Genomic DNA, 20,702 nt, shown 5'->3' with positions numbered 1-20,702 from the left:
TTGTGCTTTCAAAGAAGATTTTTTTTCCCCTGGTAACTGGGGTTCATGGATAGAAAGGTGGGATTGAGGAGAAGCCACCCACCTTTCTAGTTTAATTTATAGTTTTTGCAGTTCTACCAGTAGATAATCATTCAACTGGATCTTTGAGAGCCTTTAAAAAAATAAAAATAACTAGGAAGGAGATAGATCTCATTTCAGGATTTAGTGGATCATGTTCACAGAGATTCGTGGCAATCTGCCGAGAGAAGGGCCTAAATGTTTGTGGGGTGTTGAAGGATGACAAGTCACATAAGCCTGAGACTGCCTACCTGCCTGCCCACCTGCCGTTCTGTTAATTACCTGCTGCCTCATGTCTCTGAGCCTGAACTTCCTCATCTCTAGAAGGAGACTAAGAATACCCACCTCACAAATTGTGGAGAAGATCAAAAGGCAAAGTTAGACACATGTGTTCATACATAATATGCTTCTTAGATGTGTGTGAAAGTCAGATATATTTAACTTGAACAAACATTATAAATTTATAGACGTATTATAAGAAAAGATTGGTCCCAGCTAATTATAAACTACATAATCCCTAACTGGACATTATTGGTTTGGTGCAATCTTAGAAGTAATATGTTTAGTATGTCTTTTATTTTTTTTTACTAGTTTCTTTCTTTTTCTTCTTATTTTATTTTATTTTATTTTTTTTACTTTACAACTGAACACAGAGATAGTGAACTTAAGCAAAGTGAATGATATTGTTTGTTTATTTGTGCCTTCTTTACAAGCGTAGGCCAGTTTTATAAATCTTTTCAAAGAATTAATATTGCTAACCCTCTCTATTATATGTTTGCTTTCTATTTCATTAGCATCTGCTCTTATAGTCCTTATTTGTTTATGTTTTTATTTACTCGAGTTAATTTTTTCTGTACTTTTTTTAACTTCTGAAAATGAATGCATAGCTGATTGATTTCCAATTATTCTCTATTTCTAATATATTCATTCAAGGCTATTATTTCACTATCATTTTCTAAAAATATTCTAAAATTCCTATTTTGATTTCTTATTTGATCCATCACTAATCTAGAAGTGTATTTCTTGATTCTCAAACATACGAGAGTTTCCCAACTATGTTTAGTTACTGACGTTTATTTTAACTCTGTTGTGATTAGGGAACACTATGTACTCTCAAATTCATGAGATATGTTGAAACTTGCTTCATACCCCACTATAAAATCACTTTTTGACATTCTTCTGCCTGTCCTTGAGAGTTGATATATTCTTCTCTTGTTGGGTACGCTGCATATCTGTCCATGAAATCAACTCACTTAACCAAATTGCTGTTCAAATCTTCGACAGGCTCACTGACATCTGGCCGGCTTTGTCAATCAATTACTGAGATAGATGTGTTAAAAAAAAATCCCACTGTGACAGTAGATATGCCCATTCCCCTTGTAGACATGTGTTTTTGCTTTTGGCTTTGTATGTTTTGAGGCTCTGTAACTTTAAATTTCATAGCTAGGTTTATGAATTTTTTTTAAAAAACTGTTGTATCTTCCTGGTGAATTAAAAACATTTATCATCATGAAGTGACCTTCTTTATCTACATAGTGCTTTTCAGCTTAAGTGTTAGTTTTTTTTTTTTGCATGTGGGATCTTTCCAGACCGGGGCACAAACCCGTGTCCCCTGCATCGGCAGGCGGACTCTCAACCACTGCACCACCGGGGAAGTCCCCATCAGCTTAAGTGTTAGATTGTTTTAACAGAGTTATGCCAGTTTTAACTTGGTGACTTTTCCTGATGCATATTTTTCCTTTCTTTTGCTTTTAATATCTTCATACTTACTTTCAAGATATATTTCTGTAACACTGGGTTTTTAAAATAGTATAAAAACCTCCATCTTTTTAACAGAAGTATTTATTCACTTTTATTTATTATAACTACACATTTTGTTTTACATCTACCATGTTATTTTGTATCCTATATTTGTTCCACACTTTCTACATTTTTCCTTATTTTCTTTCAGAAACATTATTTTTATCATTCTGTTTTTTCTGCTATACTAGTTTAGAGATTACACCTTTTAAAAATTATTTCAATGGTTACTCTATATCACATCATTCATCCTTAACAATAAGTTTGAATACCAAACTTTACCTTTATCTCACCCCTGCACAATAGAAAATCTTCAGAACAGTTTAACTCAATTCACCCCTTCCTGATTTCCACCTAAATATTATCAGGTATAAATCTATTGTCTTACATTGTTATTTTATATACATTATTATTTATAAATAATAAATGTTTATACAATTATTATTTTCTAACATGATTATCAGCTTTATACTTACACAATATTTTCTTTGTTCTTGCTTCTTTCCTGTATCTCAGAACTTCTGTTTGGAATTACTTTCCATGTGTCTGAAGTGAATCATTTAAAATGCCCTTTGGGGAGGGTTGGATTGGGAATTTGGGATTAACAGATGCAAACTACTACATATAACATGGATAAACAACAAGGTCCTATTGTATAGCACAGGGAACGATATTCAATATCCTGCAATAAACCATAATGGAAAAGAATAGGAAAAAGAAGTGTATATATAATATATATAATATTATATTATATATATATATAACTGAATCACTTTGCTGTACACCAGAAGCTAACACATTGTAAATCAACTATTCTTCAATGATATATATGTGTATATATATATATATATATATATAATATGAAATATTCTAAAAAAAATCTATGAGCAGCCACAATTTATATAGCTATATTTTAACTTAGTGTTAGGTATTAACTCTATTATGGTATTAAGATCAATTGCAAAAATAAAGTGCAGCAATAAATAGGAAAAAAATAAGACGTCCTTTGATGTGGTTCAATGGTGGCCAGTTCTCTCCGTTTTGGTATGTTTGTTAAGATTTTTATTTTACATCCATCCTGGATATATATTTTGATTGGGTATAGAATTCTGGGTTGGTAGTTCTTTTCATTTAGCATATTACTGTCTTCTGGCTTACATATACTACTTCTGGTGAAAGTCGGCTGTCCATCAATCTTGCTTTTAAAGGCAATTTCACTGTAGTTTTAATATCCTCTCTTTGACTTCTGTTTTCTGCAGTTTCTTTATGATGTATCTAGTTACAAATGCTTTTTTATTAAAATATAGGGTTCACTCAGTATTGTACATTCTATGGATATTGACAAATGTACAGTGACATATATCCACCATTATAGTATCATACAGAATAGTTTCACTGCCCTAAAAATCCTCTGTGCTCTCCTTATTCATCCCTCCCTTCTGTCTTAACCCTGTTAACCGCTAATCTCTACTGTCTTCATAGTTTTGCCTTTTCCAGAATGTCATATAGTTGGAATCATACAACATGTAGCCTTTTAAGACTGGCTTATTTAACTTAGCAATATGTATTTAAGATTCTTCCGTGTGTTTTCATGGCTTGATAGCTCATTTCTTTTTAGTGATGAATAATATTCCATTGTCTGGATATACCACAGACAATTATTTTTGTTTACCTAACTGAGGTACATATTGGTTGTTTCCAAGTTTTGCACTTAGGAATAAAGCTGCTATAAATATCTGTGCAGTTTTTTTGCATGGACGTATGTTTTCAATGTTTACCTTTGTAATATTCCTGATTAAAATTAAGCTTGTTGGAGATGTGGATTCTTGTTTTTCATCAGTTCTGGAAAACTCCCTCTCATTTTCTCTTCAAATATTGCCTCTGTCCCTATTCTCTCTTTTCTTTCTATAACTCCAAAAATATATATTATATATTTTTATTCTATCTACCACATTTATTAATTTCTCACCTAAAATTTCCATTTTTGCATCTCTCGTCTGGATGGTTTCTTCTTATTGTCCCTTTGGCTCATTACTTCCCTCTTCTGTCATGTTCAATATGCAGCCAAATGCACACTCTGAACTTCTGTTTTTTTGGGGTTTTTTTTGCGGTACGTGGGCCTCTCACTGCTGTGGCCTCTCCCATTGCGGAGCACCGGCTCCGGACGCGCAGGCTCAGCGGCCATGGCTCACGGGCCCAGCCGCTCCGCGGCATGTGGGATCCTCCCAGACCGGGGCACGAACCCGTGTCCCCTGCATCGGCAGGCGGACTCTCAACCACTGTGCCAGCAGGGAAGCCCCACACTCTGAACTTTTAATTTCAGTTATAGTAATTTCCATCTCTGGAAGTCCAAGTCCCATATCATTCCAAAATTTGTTGCTTTTATATTTTTTTGCTCCCTGCTGAAATTTTCAAACTCATTTTTATTTCTTTATACACAGTAAGTATAGTGAGTCTATCATCCAAGTCTGATAATTTCCATATCTGATATTTTGGCATCAGTGCTGATGACTCTCACTCATGGTACCTGCACTTGTAACTTTAGTGCTAATCATTACCCTTGAAAAACTTATTTATGGAGGTTGTCCAAGCCCTTTTATGAAGGTACCTTCCTCTAAAGAGGATCTGAATTTTTTTTTTTTTTCCCTGCTGGTCATCTAGGGTATTACCAGTCCCTAACAATTTTAGACCAAATTGATGGTTTGAGTTTTCTTGTATTGTCCTGGTGAAATCAATTTTCACTTATGCATGGGGGCCAGGGGTTAGTTTATGGCCTTCCAAGGATAGGTTTTCTCTTCTTTTATATGTTCCCTCTTCTTCTCAACCTTAAGACAACTCCCCTGTTACACGGGATAGTTGGGAATATAATATAACGTTAATTCTTGCTCACCCTTACCTTACATTGAGTGTGTAGTCGTTCAGAATCCCAGCTTAATGTGAGTTTGTGTGGGTGCCTATCAATCCCAGATTTTGTTCAGGCTTTCATTTCTAGCCTCCTTCAGTTTCTAGGCTTCTAAGTAGTCAAAAAAATTTTATACTCGCTGTTTCTTGTAGGGAGACAAATGTTCTCTATGACAAAGTAATTTTGCCTTCTCCCTTAACTTTTAGGATTCTTACCTTCATGTTTGCATGATCTTGATCAAGAATTTCTCACCATCTTGTCAGCATTTTGGTGTTTTTAAGAAAATTTATTTTTTTCTATTTTCATCAGAATTGTTAGATGTCCTTAAATAAAAATTGGTCCAAATAACCTAGCCTGCCAATTCCAGAAAACAATGTTCCCTGAAATAATTATTTTGAAAAAGAAACACAAAAAAATTCTTTTCTCTGTCACCTCCCATTTTATTTAGAAAATTTTACATGAAATAATATTGATGTATCATGTGTGTTATCAGTTACATAGTGGGAAAACTATCCTAAGTATTAGGAATCTTTAATTAGTGGGTTTTCACTAATAGGATATGTGTAATCTCTCTGAATTCTCAACAGATGTTGGAGAGTTAAAACTGTTGTATTTCAAAAGAAATGGATGCATTTACTATAAAGTACAGTAATATGGTTCTTTTGATCATTGTACTATGATTTAAGTCAGACATCTTCATTGTTTGTGCAATTTCTCAGAACCCATGAAAGATGATATATTTCCCTCTGGCAGAAAACCAACACTCTGGACTGGGCACTGGGTTATTTAACAACCCTGATAAATAATTTACACTTGGGGATATTATGCAGAAACCTTTTCAATTAGCTGGTGTTGACAGAGAAACTAAATATAGTAGTCAATGAAAAAATTTTTTTCAACACATTCTTGACCTAACAGGCAGAAAAAAAATCTTATTTCAAATATTATCTCCTCTAGAAAATGAATATACTAAAGGGAAAATTGTGAATCATAATCATTATAAATATGAGAATTAAATATCAACTTTTTTTTATTTTAGAGAAGATTTTAACTTTTTCTGTGTACATTATCATAGTTCACTAAAAGAAGCGTACACTGGCACAATAGAAGGAGTCAGAGGCTCTAAAATCTGAAAAATTTTGGTTCAAATGATGAGCTCATCAGGCTTCAGGCAAGTCACTAGGCTTAGGAATAGAAATACCCTGCAGTGTTGTTACAAGGATCAGAGATAATACACGTAAAATATCTCACATAAATAGTAACTATTATTATTCTAGAAAGAACTTTCTCCTAATTTGTCCTATTAATTTATGACCCATGGTCTTAGGAATTTGCAATAATGTGGCATTCTTTAAAAAGAAAATAAGCCCTTTAATTTTTTTATACATACATACTTATTTGAAAATTGATTATGGGGCAGAGTAAATACATACTGGTTATGGCAGAATTAATTGTGTTGCCTCTGGAAGATCGTATCTAATCAACTGAAGGCAGATTGTTTACTAGAACACACAGGCCTGCAGAAAAAACTGGAAGGCAGTAGTCAATAATTTAAACTCTATAGACGCTTCCAGGGGAAGTTGTGGAAAGATTAATTCTTTTTCATCTGTGAGCCTTCTTTGTTGATATTCTAGCTTGTCTCCTATTAATTCCAAATTACCACTGACTACAGTTGTCAAAAATGATGACACACTTACTCAGGGCTTTCATGCTTATCATTCCATGTTTTGCATAAGAGTATGTAGGAAAATGCAGCATTACTTTCACAAGCCAGAAGGGCCTTCTTTTCCCTGTCAAGGTTGAAGTCATTCTCTAAGGTGTAGGAAGAGACCATCCTCCAGGCCGGTTAAGTCAGCTCCATCTACCCTGGCTATCAATAGTGTGGTAGACTGCTTAGTTTTTAGGTCATTAATTAACTAATTAAATAACCAGCCTAATATCTTGTGAATAATAGATATAATACAGCCCCTGTGCCAGATGTTAGCAGGAAGTGGGAATGTTCAAACATGTCCCTGCCTTCAAGGCAGTATAGTCTGGTTCTTGAAAACTCACATCTAGCTTTTGAATCCCCTCTCACCTTTACTTCTCTGATTTGATTTGCAGCATATAAATAGAAATAAATATTCCTAGGGTAGCCAGGGTTTCAGTTACGAATGTCTTTTTAATCAGTTCACACTATCCCAAACACTTAAGCAGGGTTATCCATTACAAGTCATTCTACAATCTTAATCAAATTGCCTGCTAAAGGAAGCCCAGTATTTATTACTTTTTTCTTAAACGGAAAACAGCTGTGATAAATTAATCCGTTCACCTGAAATCTCATATTAGGAATGATTCTCAGATATTCTCTTAACTGACCGTCTTTCCAACTATGAATAATATATTCCTCTACCCCTATCTGTGTCTTTGAATGTGGCTAATTCACTTGGTCCCTTTTCTACCTCTCTGTGAGGTACACTGGAGGCAAAAATGTCTCCTGAGCCTGACTAGCAATATTTAGATGATAAACAGATATTTAAAAAAAGGGAAAAAAAAGTCACTCGGAAGGCAGCATGGTCAGCAACAACAGAACACATGCTTACAAGGCCCACATTAAGATCCACGTCCATCCAGAGCATATATCTCCTGCTTATGCAGGTACCACCGCTAATGTCACCAAATATTCAGCCTCAGAATTAACTTCCTCTCCTCTGATTCTATAATAACAAATCAAGATTCTGATTATAATTTGGTTCCCCAAATGGATTTCCTCACTTGGGTACAAAATGCTACCCAAAGGAAAGAGATTTCCAGTTCTTTTGGTGGTTTTTCATTATCAACTGACATTTTGACAAATTCAAATATCTGAGGCTGCTAAGCTAAGGCCCAAACAACGTACTATTGATTTCACCAAAGGCATGCCACGTTGGCTGCCTCTCTTTCAACAGCCCCGTCCCTTTCAAGCTGTAATATTCAATTTCTTCATGTCTTCTATATATGCCTTCACTTGCTCATTTTCAAGGTGATTTTTATTTACAAATTTACGTTTCTTCTCTCTGGTCAGTAATCCTGGTGGTCTGTTTCCTTTATAGGAAACAAAATCCATCCCAGATACAGTATTTTAAGGAGAACAAGATAGATTATAGTAAACTAGGTGTCTACAAAATAATGGGAAGGGCTGGAAAAGTGAAATAGATTATATTCACAGGAATGACTCCAGAAATACAACAGAACTGAACTGCAAGGGGAAGTGACTGCCTTTGCCACGATCAGGAAGGTGGGAATCTGGAGGGTGCGATGGAAATACTGAGTTACAACACACAGCACCACAGCTATGAGCCAGAGACCAGGAAACTGGGATTAGGAGGCCACCACCATTGTAACCTCCTCTCAATACCCATTAAGAAGTGGATGGACACAGAATTGTCAGGTCTACCCCAATTGCCTCTTGTTATCAAAAAACAAAAGAAAACCAAAAAAAAAAAAAAATCCACCAAACTAAACAAAAAGAAACCACTCTGTACCCACAACCTTTCTTGCCAGCAGAAAATAGCCAGAAACACTAGGAAGAAGTCTTCCTTTTCGATTCCCTCTTCAAAATCTCACTCTAGGGGCATCTACATGTTGGAAACTGGTTTTCATCCAGAACACGGGCAATGTAGATTTTTGTTTATTGTTTTAAAACTCTCCAGCCTATGCAAGATAAAAAGGGTGCTCCAGATGTAGGTAGCAAAGAAAACTGAATGGCAATTGACCACATCCAAAATATTATTGGTTCTGTTTGTCTTATGCTCCTACCAACTTAATACGTTTTACTTGAAGGTATCTTATCTTGCACACAGCCCACTTACTCGTATTTAATCTCTTGATGCTTGTGTATGCACTTGTGGGTATGATCAAAATTGTGCCCTGGAGTTAGCTGTAAGCTATACTTGGCATGATGTCCTGTGTGAGATCCTGTATAGTTTCATACCCATGGAGGCCACAACTAATGGTTAACTATGTAATGTGTGTGTATCATTGAATGTCCCCGTATCACATATAGTGTGGAAAACTAGAAAGGTAAATCCCCATTGAAAAGAACACTCTCATTTGACTTCTCGCATCCCACATTTACTTTAATGAGATACAGACCTCTCCCCCAAATCTGCTGTTCCTTTCCTTTCCACTTTGCCATAATTTTCTAATTTAAGTATAGTCACTTTTTTGCAACTTCAATTATTTTTTCAAAATATTCAAATATAGTTATCCTCTTTTCCAGTTCACAGAGAACTATAGAGTAAAAAATGTGGGCTCAGAGAAAAATGAAATGTATACAGTGACATTTGTAACTCCCCCAGCTTCATTTATCTATAGGATGGCTCTTGATAGCTTTGTGTGAGCTTTTGAAAGTTCAGCCAAGCCAGCTGCATGATCACCACAGACAATAGCTCCCACACACGGGGCTGCACGGATTAAAGAACCTGATCCATCAGTAAATCTGCCAGATGGCAGTGGAAGAAAGCTTGTAACTCTCTCACTTTCATTTCAACAGCAGCAAACAATGTTCAATGTTTAAAATAAACTCTTCCAGATGAGCTAAAGATAAACTCTGAGGTGGGTGGACTTGAGCTTGCTAGGCTGCAGCTCTGAAGTGTTTGATTACATTAACACAAAATCCCTGGGTAGAACCCACTTCTGTCAACAGAATGCTTAGACTCGAACACCTACTACACGAAGCCATTTCCTGTGCTTTCATGGGTTGGTGGCAGAAACTTGCTTTGCTTTTTTCACAAACTAATAATGATTATACATTTCTTCCTGCTCAGTGTTTCCTCAGACCATGTGTACAACTTCCAGATATACCTAAAATGCCAACACTGTGTGTAGGTCTGCACAGATAAAAGTCTGTTGAGTATATTTACAATTGAAACTTCTGTTTACTAACTCAACGTACAGCTCACATAGTAGCAAAAAAGATGCCATTAGGATTTAGAGCCATTCTGCTAATAACTGGATAACAATCCAGATCTATGGAGTATACAAAATAAATAAATAAATACATAAAGGTACAAGTGTTTTAAGTTAGAATTTATAAAGGAAGTTTGAAAATAGACTTTAAGACCTGCAGCTTAGGACAGATCAAGCTGTAATACATCATATGTAACATGGCAACTTCTAATGATAAAATGACATACTCAAAAATAACTGCTAAGTGTTCAAGCATTTACCTGTTTAACACAATGAGTAGGAGCTTTAAATGAGAGACTGAAGCAAACAGAGTTGATGAAAATAAGTCTTAGGCTGCAAAAGACATTCAGGACAAAATACATCAAATAATAAATATATTGGGACATTAAAAAAAAATAAAACATATTCCCAACTTTAGATGAGAAGGCTTTGGGTGAATGTGATTCACTACACAGATACATTTATTGCCAGTTCCTCCAAACTGAAACTTTTCTGACATGTCAGTGATAGCTCTACTTTACACAATAGAAGCCCTCTTATTTGAAATTGGTGGGTCACATGAAAAGTTGATTAAAGAAAGATTGTAAAGATGAATCATAGGCACCACATTATCATTTGAACTTGAAACATATAACATGTCCATTCATTTCCCAACTTCTGATATAAAGCTAAGGACTTGTCTTTTTTGTTTTTCTGAGTCTTTAAAATGGGGTCAAAATTTAAAGCCACTTGCAAAGCACTTAATACAGACAACTTTTAGATTTTTATAATATTTTAGTTTTTGACAGTTGTTTTGAAACGTTATTCAACAGTAAGTTTCTAGTGATTCACCTTCATTTAGCTTTTACAAAGCACTCAGCTTACTTTTCATAGAAATCCATATTTCATCGGTTTGCATTATGATTAATAACTTCTGGTACGATTAATAACAAGCACAGCTAACATACACATGCAGCTTTGGTTTGGTTTCCTTTGTTGCCTCCTAAGTCCTGCGAGCCTGGAATAATGCCTGGCACATACTGGGCATTCAATAAATATTTATTAAACGAGTAAATGAATGGTACGAAACTCACTCTTCCTAAGTATGTAACAGAATAGGTGGGGGCAGAAGTGCCAGAGGTATGCTAGCGGGGAGCCTGCCAGCCTAGTGCATTCGCATGCTGTGGGCATCAGTCACCATGTTTTACAAACAGAATGGAGAATCAGTTATTGCAGCCAGTCTGTTAGATGATGGCTAGTAAGAGGGCTTCTACTGTACTTTGATTAAACATCTAGTGTAGCAAAAACTCTTCCTCGTGTCTGTGCAAAACTGAGGGCTCCATTTAACTTTCCTCTAGGAGTAGATTCCCTTCCTCCATGGTAACCTGTAACTAATTTAACTCCCTATTGTCCAGAGAAGGTTTGGGAAACATCTGAAGCTGTTTATGTAGGGGCCAAGCTCCTGAAGAGTGATTAGTAACGTGTCTTCTCTGCAGTGTTCCTTAGCACATTTGGAATCAATTAAATATTCAAATATAGGTTCCCTTAGATCTCTGGCCAGGCGCGGCAGGTTTGTGAGAGAGGAAGCTGGAGGCAGATAACTGCTATTCCTCACACCAGAATCTATAGCTGGAGAGAGATTTGAAGAATACACTGTTTACACTTCCTGGGTCCGCAAGCAAATAGTCACAGGAGATTAGAAATGATTAGGAGAAACAATAGGAGACTTATTAATAGGAGTAACAGTGTACATGAGAACTGTGCCTTACAAGGTGTCTTAAAGACAAATAAGTGGGGACTTCCCTGGTGGTCCAGTGGTTAAGACTCTACCTTCCAATGCAGGGGGTGTGGGTTCGATCCCTGATTGGGGAACTAAGATCCCACAGGCCTCATGACCAAAAAACCAAAACATAAAACAAGCAATATTATAGCAAGTTCAATAAAGACTTTAAAAATGGTCTCCATGTCAAAAGACAAATTAGTGAATACATTGGGGTGTTGCATAAGTAAATAGTATGGCCTTTGTGATCCAAGAATTTTTCATATTTTTAACAGATTGTTAAAAAAGAATATGTAACAGAAAAAGAATATGTGCATATGGCTTAATAACCTTAAGTATTTACAATGTAGCCTTTTTAAAAAAAGGTTGCTGACTCTTGGTTTAGAGGTTTTTTTCCCCATTATGTGTACTCACCTAATTACTATTACTAATAATGGTATAATGATAAGGTACATAGGGAAGAGGAAATGAACATGTGGCAGGTATTTTGTTAGACTCTTTGTCGGCCTCTTCACTGAACAATCCATTAAAGTTAGCATTCATGTCTCAATGACAGAGCCAAGAAAACAGAAGCTCAGAGAGGTTAAGTAACTTGCCAAGGTCACAGAGGGAATTAAACAGTAGAGTTGTTCATCAAACCCAATGTGGTGGTATATTTAAGCAGTGAGATCACTTTCCCAATTAAATGCTACTTAGAACCCCACTATATAAAATAGCTGCTCCGAGTGAAGTCGAGGCAGAGGACCCAGAAATCTCATTCATTTTCAGAAAAACCTGCTTGAAATAGAAGTCAGTATTTCCAAAGATGGTCAGTGACCAACATGAAAATGGGTTTCCAACTCAATTGTTCCATTATCTGGCACATTACATGCTTCTTTCTTAACAATATTTTGCTAAAGGCGAGAGTATCAAAGTAACAGAATTGCCTTTTTCTTACTTCCTTGCCCAGTGAAATAGAAGTCAGCAGAAAGGGGAAAGGAGAGAGAAGCAAAGGGTTTAAATAATCCTCAAAATCTAACCAGTTATACTACAGCGATTAGCCCTCGATTCCACCAAACACTGAGTGGGAAGGACATCTTCCAAATGGCAGCTCGTTTTACCTTAATAGGTAGTGTTTCCAGATGAGTTTCTAGTTTTCTAGTTTCTAGTTTTCCATCATGATAAATTAATATATCCTATTTTATTATGGTGCCACAAACAAGAAATCTGAAAGGCTCAATTCTCACAAAAGGCCCAAATCCCCTGAAAAGCATCAGGCATCAAAATGCAGCCAGAAAAGATGGTATTAAATGAAAAAAAAAAAAAAAGGCTCCTTTTCAATGAAGTCGAGGTGTAGGACAGATTTATTAGCTTCCATTTTTCCAGGTTGCATTCTGATGTATTTCCTGCCCGTATTTCTAAATTCAGCAGGTCTCTTTGTAGGATTATTTTTTAAAAATAAGTTTCAAAGAATATGATGCAGCTATAATGACTACACCTGCAAAGACACACCTGTGATGATACAAACCCTAAGTGTTTCTCATATTCACAACCCAATGCTCTAATAGAAAACAGACCTTCTATACCATTTGCCAAGATCCTGCCATTCTTAGAAAGAACTGATACTGGTAACCAGATATTACAGTCTTAAAAATAATAACCAATCAAGGACTACTCCTGACCAAAATGGCCATTAAATTCTGTGTAGTTGTCTATCCTTTACAGTCATAATTCCTTTTGTCAATATTATGAGATGGTTAAAACAAATAGTTAAAATTACTATTGATGCCTACAATATTCCTACTTACTCAATGATTTTTATGTATACCACCACTGACTTATTATTTACTCACACATAAGTACTTACTGTGTCAGGTACTGTATCTGCCTCTTGAGGAAGAAAAACTAGTAAGAATATAATCTTTCCTTGGATAATTCCTATTGCAATTGTCTAGCTAGAGCTGTGAACAATTAGTGCACTAAATTCCTAGTAAATCTGCCAAGATCAATGAAAAAAAAGTAGACTGAGAATTGGATCCTCCTACAGATATTAAGGAAAGGAACACACTTGAAGGGAATGTTAAAGGCTAAGTAATATTCCCGGTAAAAAAAGAGAAGGATATTCCAGATTGAAAGAACAATATAAGGAAAGGCCCAGAGGCAAGTGGGTGATTGGTCCATATTGAGGACTGGGTTATACAATGAAAGGAGTAGAGATATACTGTCTAAGACGTTAGTAACTAGGCCTATTTAAATTTAAATTGACCTTAAGTAATATTAGAAAATCAGTTCTCAGTCACATTTCAAGTACTCAATAAACACAGGTGTCTAGAGTCTACCATATTGGACAGTGCAGACAGAATTATTTCCATCATTGCAGAAAGTTCTACAGGACAGCACTGAGTGTAAGAGTACAAGGTAAGCATGTGGCCAGTTCATGGGGAGTCTCAAAATTATACTAAAATGTTTAAATAGAAATGGTTTATAAACTACTGAATCGCACAAAGTCCCTTCAGAAATAGCCTTGGAAGACTCCATCCTCACAGCATTGCTATGATCTATTATACCCATCCAGCTTCTACATTTGAATAAGACTTCTCTTGAAGAAAAACATTCGGCAGCTTAAAAAAGAAAGAAAAAAGGCTGGAAAACCCAGTTATGGGCAACTGGAAACCACCACAAGTTTTTAAGCAGGGACATGACACTGTGACACAGATTTGGATTTTAGAAATATTACTTCTTAAAGCAGTGCGCAAGATATGTGGGAAGAAAAGGCACTGGGCATACCAAGATCAGTAGAGGCTAATGAGATGATAAAGGACTAATTTCAGAGAAACTTCTAAAGGAATACACAAATAAGAATTTGCATCAGTAAATTTATTCCAAGTAAGAATTGTGCATTCACACCATGCATATTATTTCCCCACAAAAGCCAGTATTGTCATTAAAACACTTAACACTTTAAACATACCATAAAACTCAAAGATATTTGAAAAACTTCTCAACGTATCTATTTCAAGTCCTTGAATTCTTTAATGTTTGTAATCCATGCTTGTCCAATTATAATTTAAAAATATATTATAACCATATCACTCATTATAATCATTGATATGCTTATTATATATATTTAAAACATCTTTTCTGAAATTTTATGTTCTCCAAAAAATAACTTTTTAGTAACTTCAAAATACCTCTATGGACCTCTTAGCAGTACTATGGTAAAACCAAAATTGCATCGTCAAGTAGCAAGTGCCCAAGCCACACCATTCCTGATCAAAGATAGAGCTGACATCCAGGGAATTCCCTAGTGGTCCAGTGGTTAGGACTCCACGCTTCCACTGCTGGGAGCCCCGGTTAGATCCCTGGTTGGGGAATTAAGATCCCGCAAGCCACGTGGAGTAGTCAAAAAAAAAAAAAAAAAAAAAAAAAAACCCAAAACGACAGAGCTGACATCCAGTCTTACAAACAGCTCTCTTCCACTCCTTGCTCCTATTTTAATATGCCAACCATCACTTCACTGACATCCCAGAGTTTTCCTGCAACAGATTCATCCATAGCTTTGGGCAATAGTTCTTCCTCTTTACAGTCCCCAAAGTACTTTCCTGACACACCTTCTACCTCAGGGGAAGAGGCTAAATAAATCGAAGTCTGGGCACCTTCTAGCGGAGTTTTGAAAAAAGCCCATGTCACCAAATTGAAAAGTGGTTTGACTAACAGTGGGATGTGTATGTGCCTCCCCAGGTTGGTCCGCACCATGCCAGGGTGTAACACATTGACAGTGACATTTGTGCCTTCTAAGCGGCGGGCTAGTTCTCTGGTAAAAAGGATGTTAGCCAGTTTGCTCCGACTATAACAGAAGCTTTTATTATAGTTTTGTTCACTGTTCAAGTCTTCAAAGTTGATGTCTCCGTATTTATAAAGTTTGGAGGTAACTACCACAATCCTGCTGGGAGCTGAACTTTTAAGGAGTCCAAGGAGAAGATTGGTGAGTAGAAAGTGCCCCAGATGGTTCACTCCAAACTGCATCTCAAACCCATCTTCAGTCTTCATATATGGGCACTGGAAGATGCCTGCATTGTTGATCAAAACATCCAGTCTAGGCTCTTCCTTCAAATGGCAAAAAGAGAATGGCAGAGTTATGAACACAGGCCTTAAATATGCCTAAAATAAAATTTTAAACAATTCCTGCAAACTACTAAAATTCTAAAAAACGCCTCTATGAGTTTTCAACAATTGAGAGAAAAGAAGACGACGACAACAATGACTTGTGTGCCTGACCTGGTGCTTTTCATGTTATCTCATCTACTCTCAACAACTCTATAAGCAAACTGAAGCACCAGAGTTAGGTGATTTGTCCAGAATCACAGGGCTCCTAAGTGGCAAACAAAAACCTGAAGTTGAAATCTGACACCAATGGCTCTATTCTTAATTAGTAAGCTGGACTGCTTTTCTAATTGGGATTTTCAAACCATAGCTAGACATTCAATGTGAGCTAGAGAGTGGAACTACAGCAGAAGACAGGTCAGCATTGTTTATTCCCAGAGCTACTAGTATCAACACCAGGGGCAAGTTAGGATTGTTTTATTCTGTAATTTTCTAATAATAAATGTCACCATGGGAATGGCAACCCCAGGTTGTTTCCTTAAAAATGGGACAAGCAATAGAGAGGGTGAGGGATGCAAATTAATACTGGAGAGAACATCATGAATAAATCAACGGAACATTAAGAAAAATATTAAACAGGTAGTATAAACATATCAGAAACAAAACCATGAATCATACATACTAAGTCTCACAATAACAGCAAAGGAGACTTAACAGAGGAGGTCTGCCCAACAAATACCTTTAACCTCTATTACGACTCTAGAATTCACAGTTCTTTTTTCCCCGATATGAAATCTGCCTCTTTCAAGCTTCGAGGAGTCCCCAGCTTAAGAGATCTATACAGTCAGAATTTCGCACTTTGACCATATCCTCCTGCATCTTCCCAGATTAAAGTCCTAAAATTTAGACTGTCCTCAAAGGGAAGTCTTTTCATTCTTTACTTCATTTAGTTGGTTTTCCCTTGTCCCTTCCTGGCTCTGTCTCTTTTGATGGGCAGAGAAAAAGAAATGTACAACGTGTTCCAGGTGTAAAGACACAGTGATGACCCACAAATAAATTTGAGGTCAAATTTCAGATATCACTGGCCCTTTTGCCAAATGTAAGTGAAAAGAAGAATGTGTTAAATTTCACAACTGTTATCAAAGCCTACCTGTCAGTGGATTAACTATTTCTCATTCTGTGTGTCTCAGCACCTTTTGCTTTTCCAATAGTCAACTTCAAAAAGAAGGCAAAAGTTCACCCGTGGGGGAAAGAAAGGAGTGTTCTTTTCAGTAATCCTTTGGAAGAGTTTCCTGTATTAATCATTTCTGAGCCATCATTCTTTGCTGGGCTTGTGTTATTTTAAGACTGTTTCATTTACTGTTTTTTAAATTCTAGAAGATAAATGACATAAATACCAAGAATACCAACCTGTGGGAAATTTACACTTCCTTTTTTTTTTTTTAATTCTGGTTATAGTCACTGAACTACTGAACTTCAGAGCCAGGAAGGAACTTAATACATACTTAGAAGCAAGGACAACTTAGTTATCTCTTTATCTCCTTAACTTTTAGTAGCTGTTTTAATTGGTTCTGTCAAGTGGCCAAAGTAGTGAGAAACCATAGGTATCAAGGAATAAGTATACCCAGTCCCATCTACATTTTTAATGAATAGGAAGATCCACTTTTGATTCTCCCAACATCTCTTGTACACTATTACTTCTTATTTCTAATCCTGATAATGAAATACTGGTCATAACGGTAAAACAAACCAAAACTCTCTGGATCTGCAACAGCTCCCCAACTGTGTATCGAGTCGCCCTAGAGAGTCACAAGGAAACTCTCAGGGCGATTTGGAGTATTTTACATTTTCGAGGGAAACAAAATGATACTCTGCTCAACATCTCAAAAACTACCAAGCTCCAAGTGGTTCACACCTTCAACATTTTATTGTGCTATATTCCTTTTCATGATGTCCTACCTTTGCAAAGCTGAGTGTTTAGTAGTTGCTGCAATGAAATGCAAGTACAATGTTAAAAGTCAACATAGAACAGAAATGAGGGTGGCAATGGTCAGTCTGATTCCAAAGTTTGACAAGCTGGTACAGTGAACAACAGATGCACATTTCCCATTAGTATACTTATGGTTATAATAATTATGGTTATTGAAAAATGAAATAAAAATCTTTTCTTTCATCTATGCTATGTGTATTTTTGTTTCAAACAGTTACTAAGTTGTTACATAAATACTTATTAAGTTGTTTGGATCTAATTGCTTAATGAATAAGCTGTTAGATATTTGTTTGGCCTAAGGGCATCATGAAAAAAATTAGAAAGTTTGGGAACTTCTGCTCTAGACTCAGAGGAGACTCCTTTTCATATAGGCTCCTTTTCTATGCCAGCTAATTTTAAACATCACTCTTCTGAATGCCCTCTTGCAAGTCACCTCTGCAGGGAACCCTTCTACCTCAATTTCAGCAGAGGACATCCATTTCAGTGTAATATCTACTATCTAAACAAAGAAATCCTCTACCTCACTGGCAGGCAGCAGAAGTACTGTATAGGGGTTAAAAGCAAGGGCTCTAGAGACAGTTCGTGGGCAAATTACTTAGCCTACCTATGCCTTAGTGGCCTTACGTTGTAAAATGGGGATAACAATGCCTACCTCACAGGGTTACTGTGAAGACTGGATGACAAGAGCAGTCAAAGTCACTTTAATTTCATTAAAAGTTAAAAAAAAAAATCTGAAATGCTTGGAACAGCTCCTGGCACACAGGAAACTTTCAATAAGTGCTAGGTATTATATTATTTTTATTTCTGTCCCCATTTAGAGCACATGACCACTGGCACTCCAAGCTCCAGTCTATCTGGAAGTTAGGCCAGAGTATGGTTAAGAATACTGCTCATGAGTTCACTGGTGGCAGAAAGCTGAACTTCCTACCCTAGCGGGGGGGGAATTGCTCCAAGGTCCTTGTCTAGCAACGTCCCCTATGTGCTCTCAGGCTCTTTGAGAGATGGCTTGGTGTACATTCACTTTGGACACAGGAAAAACAATCCAGGGACCTGGCGGATCTCCTCCTGAGCTGTCCTCACATGGCAAGAGGAAATGTTCAGAAACTCGTTTATTTTTCTCTTGGGCTCATTTTCTTTCTCAACATTCTTGGAAGACAGAAGACTGTCCTACCAATTTTTCCAGCCTTCAATTCCCAAGCCGCCCGAATCATTCCCAAGGTCACACCCCCTCCCTCGACTGTGGGCGGTCCCCTCCCCGGCTCAGCCCCCGGCCCTCCAGGCCCCGCCTCGCCCGCCGAAGCCCCTAGCCAGTCCCCGATCTCCGGCAGGTTCCCAGAGCCCCACACCTGGAGCACCTCCTGACAGAAGGAGCGCACGGAGCGCAACGAGGCGAGGTCCAACTCCTTGACGACGAGCTCGCCGGCCCCGCTGGAGTCAGGCCCCAATTCGGGGCCCCCAGCCTGGCAGATCTCACGGCGGAGCTGAACCGCCGCCTCCTCGGCGCGTGTGCGGTCCCGGCAGCCCATGATCACTCGGGCCCCCAAGCGCAGCAGCTCGGCGGCTGTGGCGCGGCCCAGGCCGCTGTTCGCACCCGTGATCAGCACTGTCTTCCCGTGCATGAGGCCGGAATACCCGCCTCGGTGCAGCCGCTTGACGTTGGGCCCCACGAACCTCCGGGCCGCCAGCCACAGGGCCCCACCCAGTGCGGCCAGCAACGCCGCCACCGTAGCCACTGCCATGGCCGTCCGGGCCCAGGGCCCACCTGCGCCTGCGCGGGACTTCCGGGGTCGCCGCGCGCCCGGGTCTGAGCTCGCCCCCCGTACGCAAAGAACGCTGGGGCGCGGCCTGTCGTCCCCTGACGGCGGCGTGGTGCATGCTGGGACTTGTAGTCCCCCTTCCGAGGGCACCTGATTGGTTAGTAGAGGACAGCGCTCTGTGTGGCTCCTCGGTGGAGCCGGATCCCAGCCTGAGAGAAGGGTGAGCACGGCCCCGGGTTTTCAGGCTCCTGAGGTCCCTACCCATGGAAATCCCAGACTGGTGGTGGCCTTCCCCATGGAAATGCCTAATGAGTACTTTGAATTTACAAGTCTCTTTATAGGCTGCTTTACAAATCCCACACTTCGGGGCTGGCTTAGTGTGATTTTCGTTAAGGGCACCTGGGACTTGTTAACGCTCAGTCCAGTTTACCTTCATCCTCTGGAGAATGGTCCCTGCCGAACGAAAGTCTGAAGAGAGGCTCTTTTTTCCCACAGCTGACGCTAAGAACTTAGCGACATGAATCAGTTAGAAATAGAATGGACCAGTGGTTCTCAGACTTTAGCGTTGCATTGGAATCAACTGCAGAACCTGTAAAAACAGAAATTTCAGGGCCCAGTTTCAAATTCATTAGAGTCCAAAATGGAACCTGAGAATGTACATTTCTAACAAGTTCCCAGGTGATTCTGATGCAGGTGATATGGGGACCACTGTTTGAGAATGTTAGACCATTGTGGCCTTGATCCATATATAAAAAGGCATTCTCAAATGGTCTTATTTGACAGTGGTAGAGATACACTGGGGAAAGCGTGGACTTCCTGTATGCATAGATTTCTGAGCAGGCTCATTCACAAGCGTCTTCCCCCTTCCCTCCCGGAGAATATTAAATGTAACAAGGAAGGGAAAGTGCTTTTTACACTGTAAAATGCTTCAGAAATGTCAGGGGTTATTGCCACAGGGATCCATCTTCAAGCTGCAAACTTCAAACTTTAGACTGAGCTACTCTTTTTTTTTTTTTTTCGGTACGTGGGCCTCTCACTACTGTGGCCTCTCCCATTTCGGAGCACAGGCTCCGGACGCGCAGGCTCAGCGGCCATGGCTCACGGGCCCAGCCGCTCCGCGGCACGTGGGATCCTCCCGGACCGGAGCACGAACCCATGTCCCCTGCATCGGCAGGCGGACTCTCAACCACTGCGCCACCAGGGAAGGCCAGACCAAGCTACTCTTAAGTCGTCATACGTTCATCTACTCACCCATCCAATACATGCCAGGCCCTATGCCCTGCGAGAGTCACGAAGAAATAGGGCACCATTTCTGCCCTCAGGGTGCTTACTGTCTGGTCCAGAGACCCCTCCTGCCCCAGCCCCCATTCTAGAATCTTCAGGACAAGAGAAGAGACACACAACTTCTGTAGTTTGAAATAAACT

General features: G+C 38.5%; 1 protein-coding gene across 1 annotated transcript; it reads right to left on the bottom strand.

Annotated features, from left to right (window-relative positions):
• Positions 1 to 14,915: 14,915 nt before the first annotated feature.
• Positions 14,916 to 19,259, bottom strand: RDH14 (retinol dehydrogenase 14). The gene is made up of 2 exons (XM_065890895.1): positions 18,867 to 19,259; positions 14,916 to 15,533 (listed from the first exon to the last, which is right to left on the bottom strand). The coding sequence occupies exons 1-2, from the start codon at positions 19,257 to 19,259 to the stop codon at positions 14,916 to 14,918; spliced, it is 1,011 nt and encodes a 336-aa protein (XP_065746967.1).
• Positions 19,260 to 20,702: the final 1,443 nt, after the last annotated feature.

This window comes from Phocoena phocoena, chromosome 14 (genome assembly GCF_963924675.1).
Source record: "Phocoena phocoena chromosome 14, mPhoPho1.1, whole genome shotgun sequence".
Taxonomy (NCBI): domain Eukaryota; kingdom Metazoa; phylum Chordata; class Mammalia; order Artiodactyla; family Phocoenidae; genus Phocoena; species Phocoena phocoena.
This window is presented reverse-complemented; position numbering and strand designations above follow the sequence as displayed.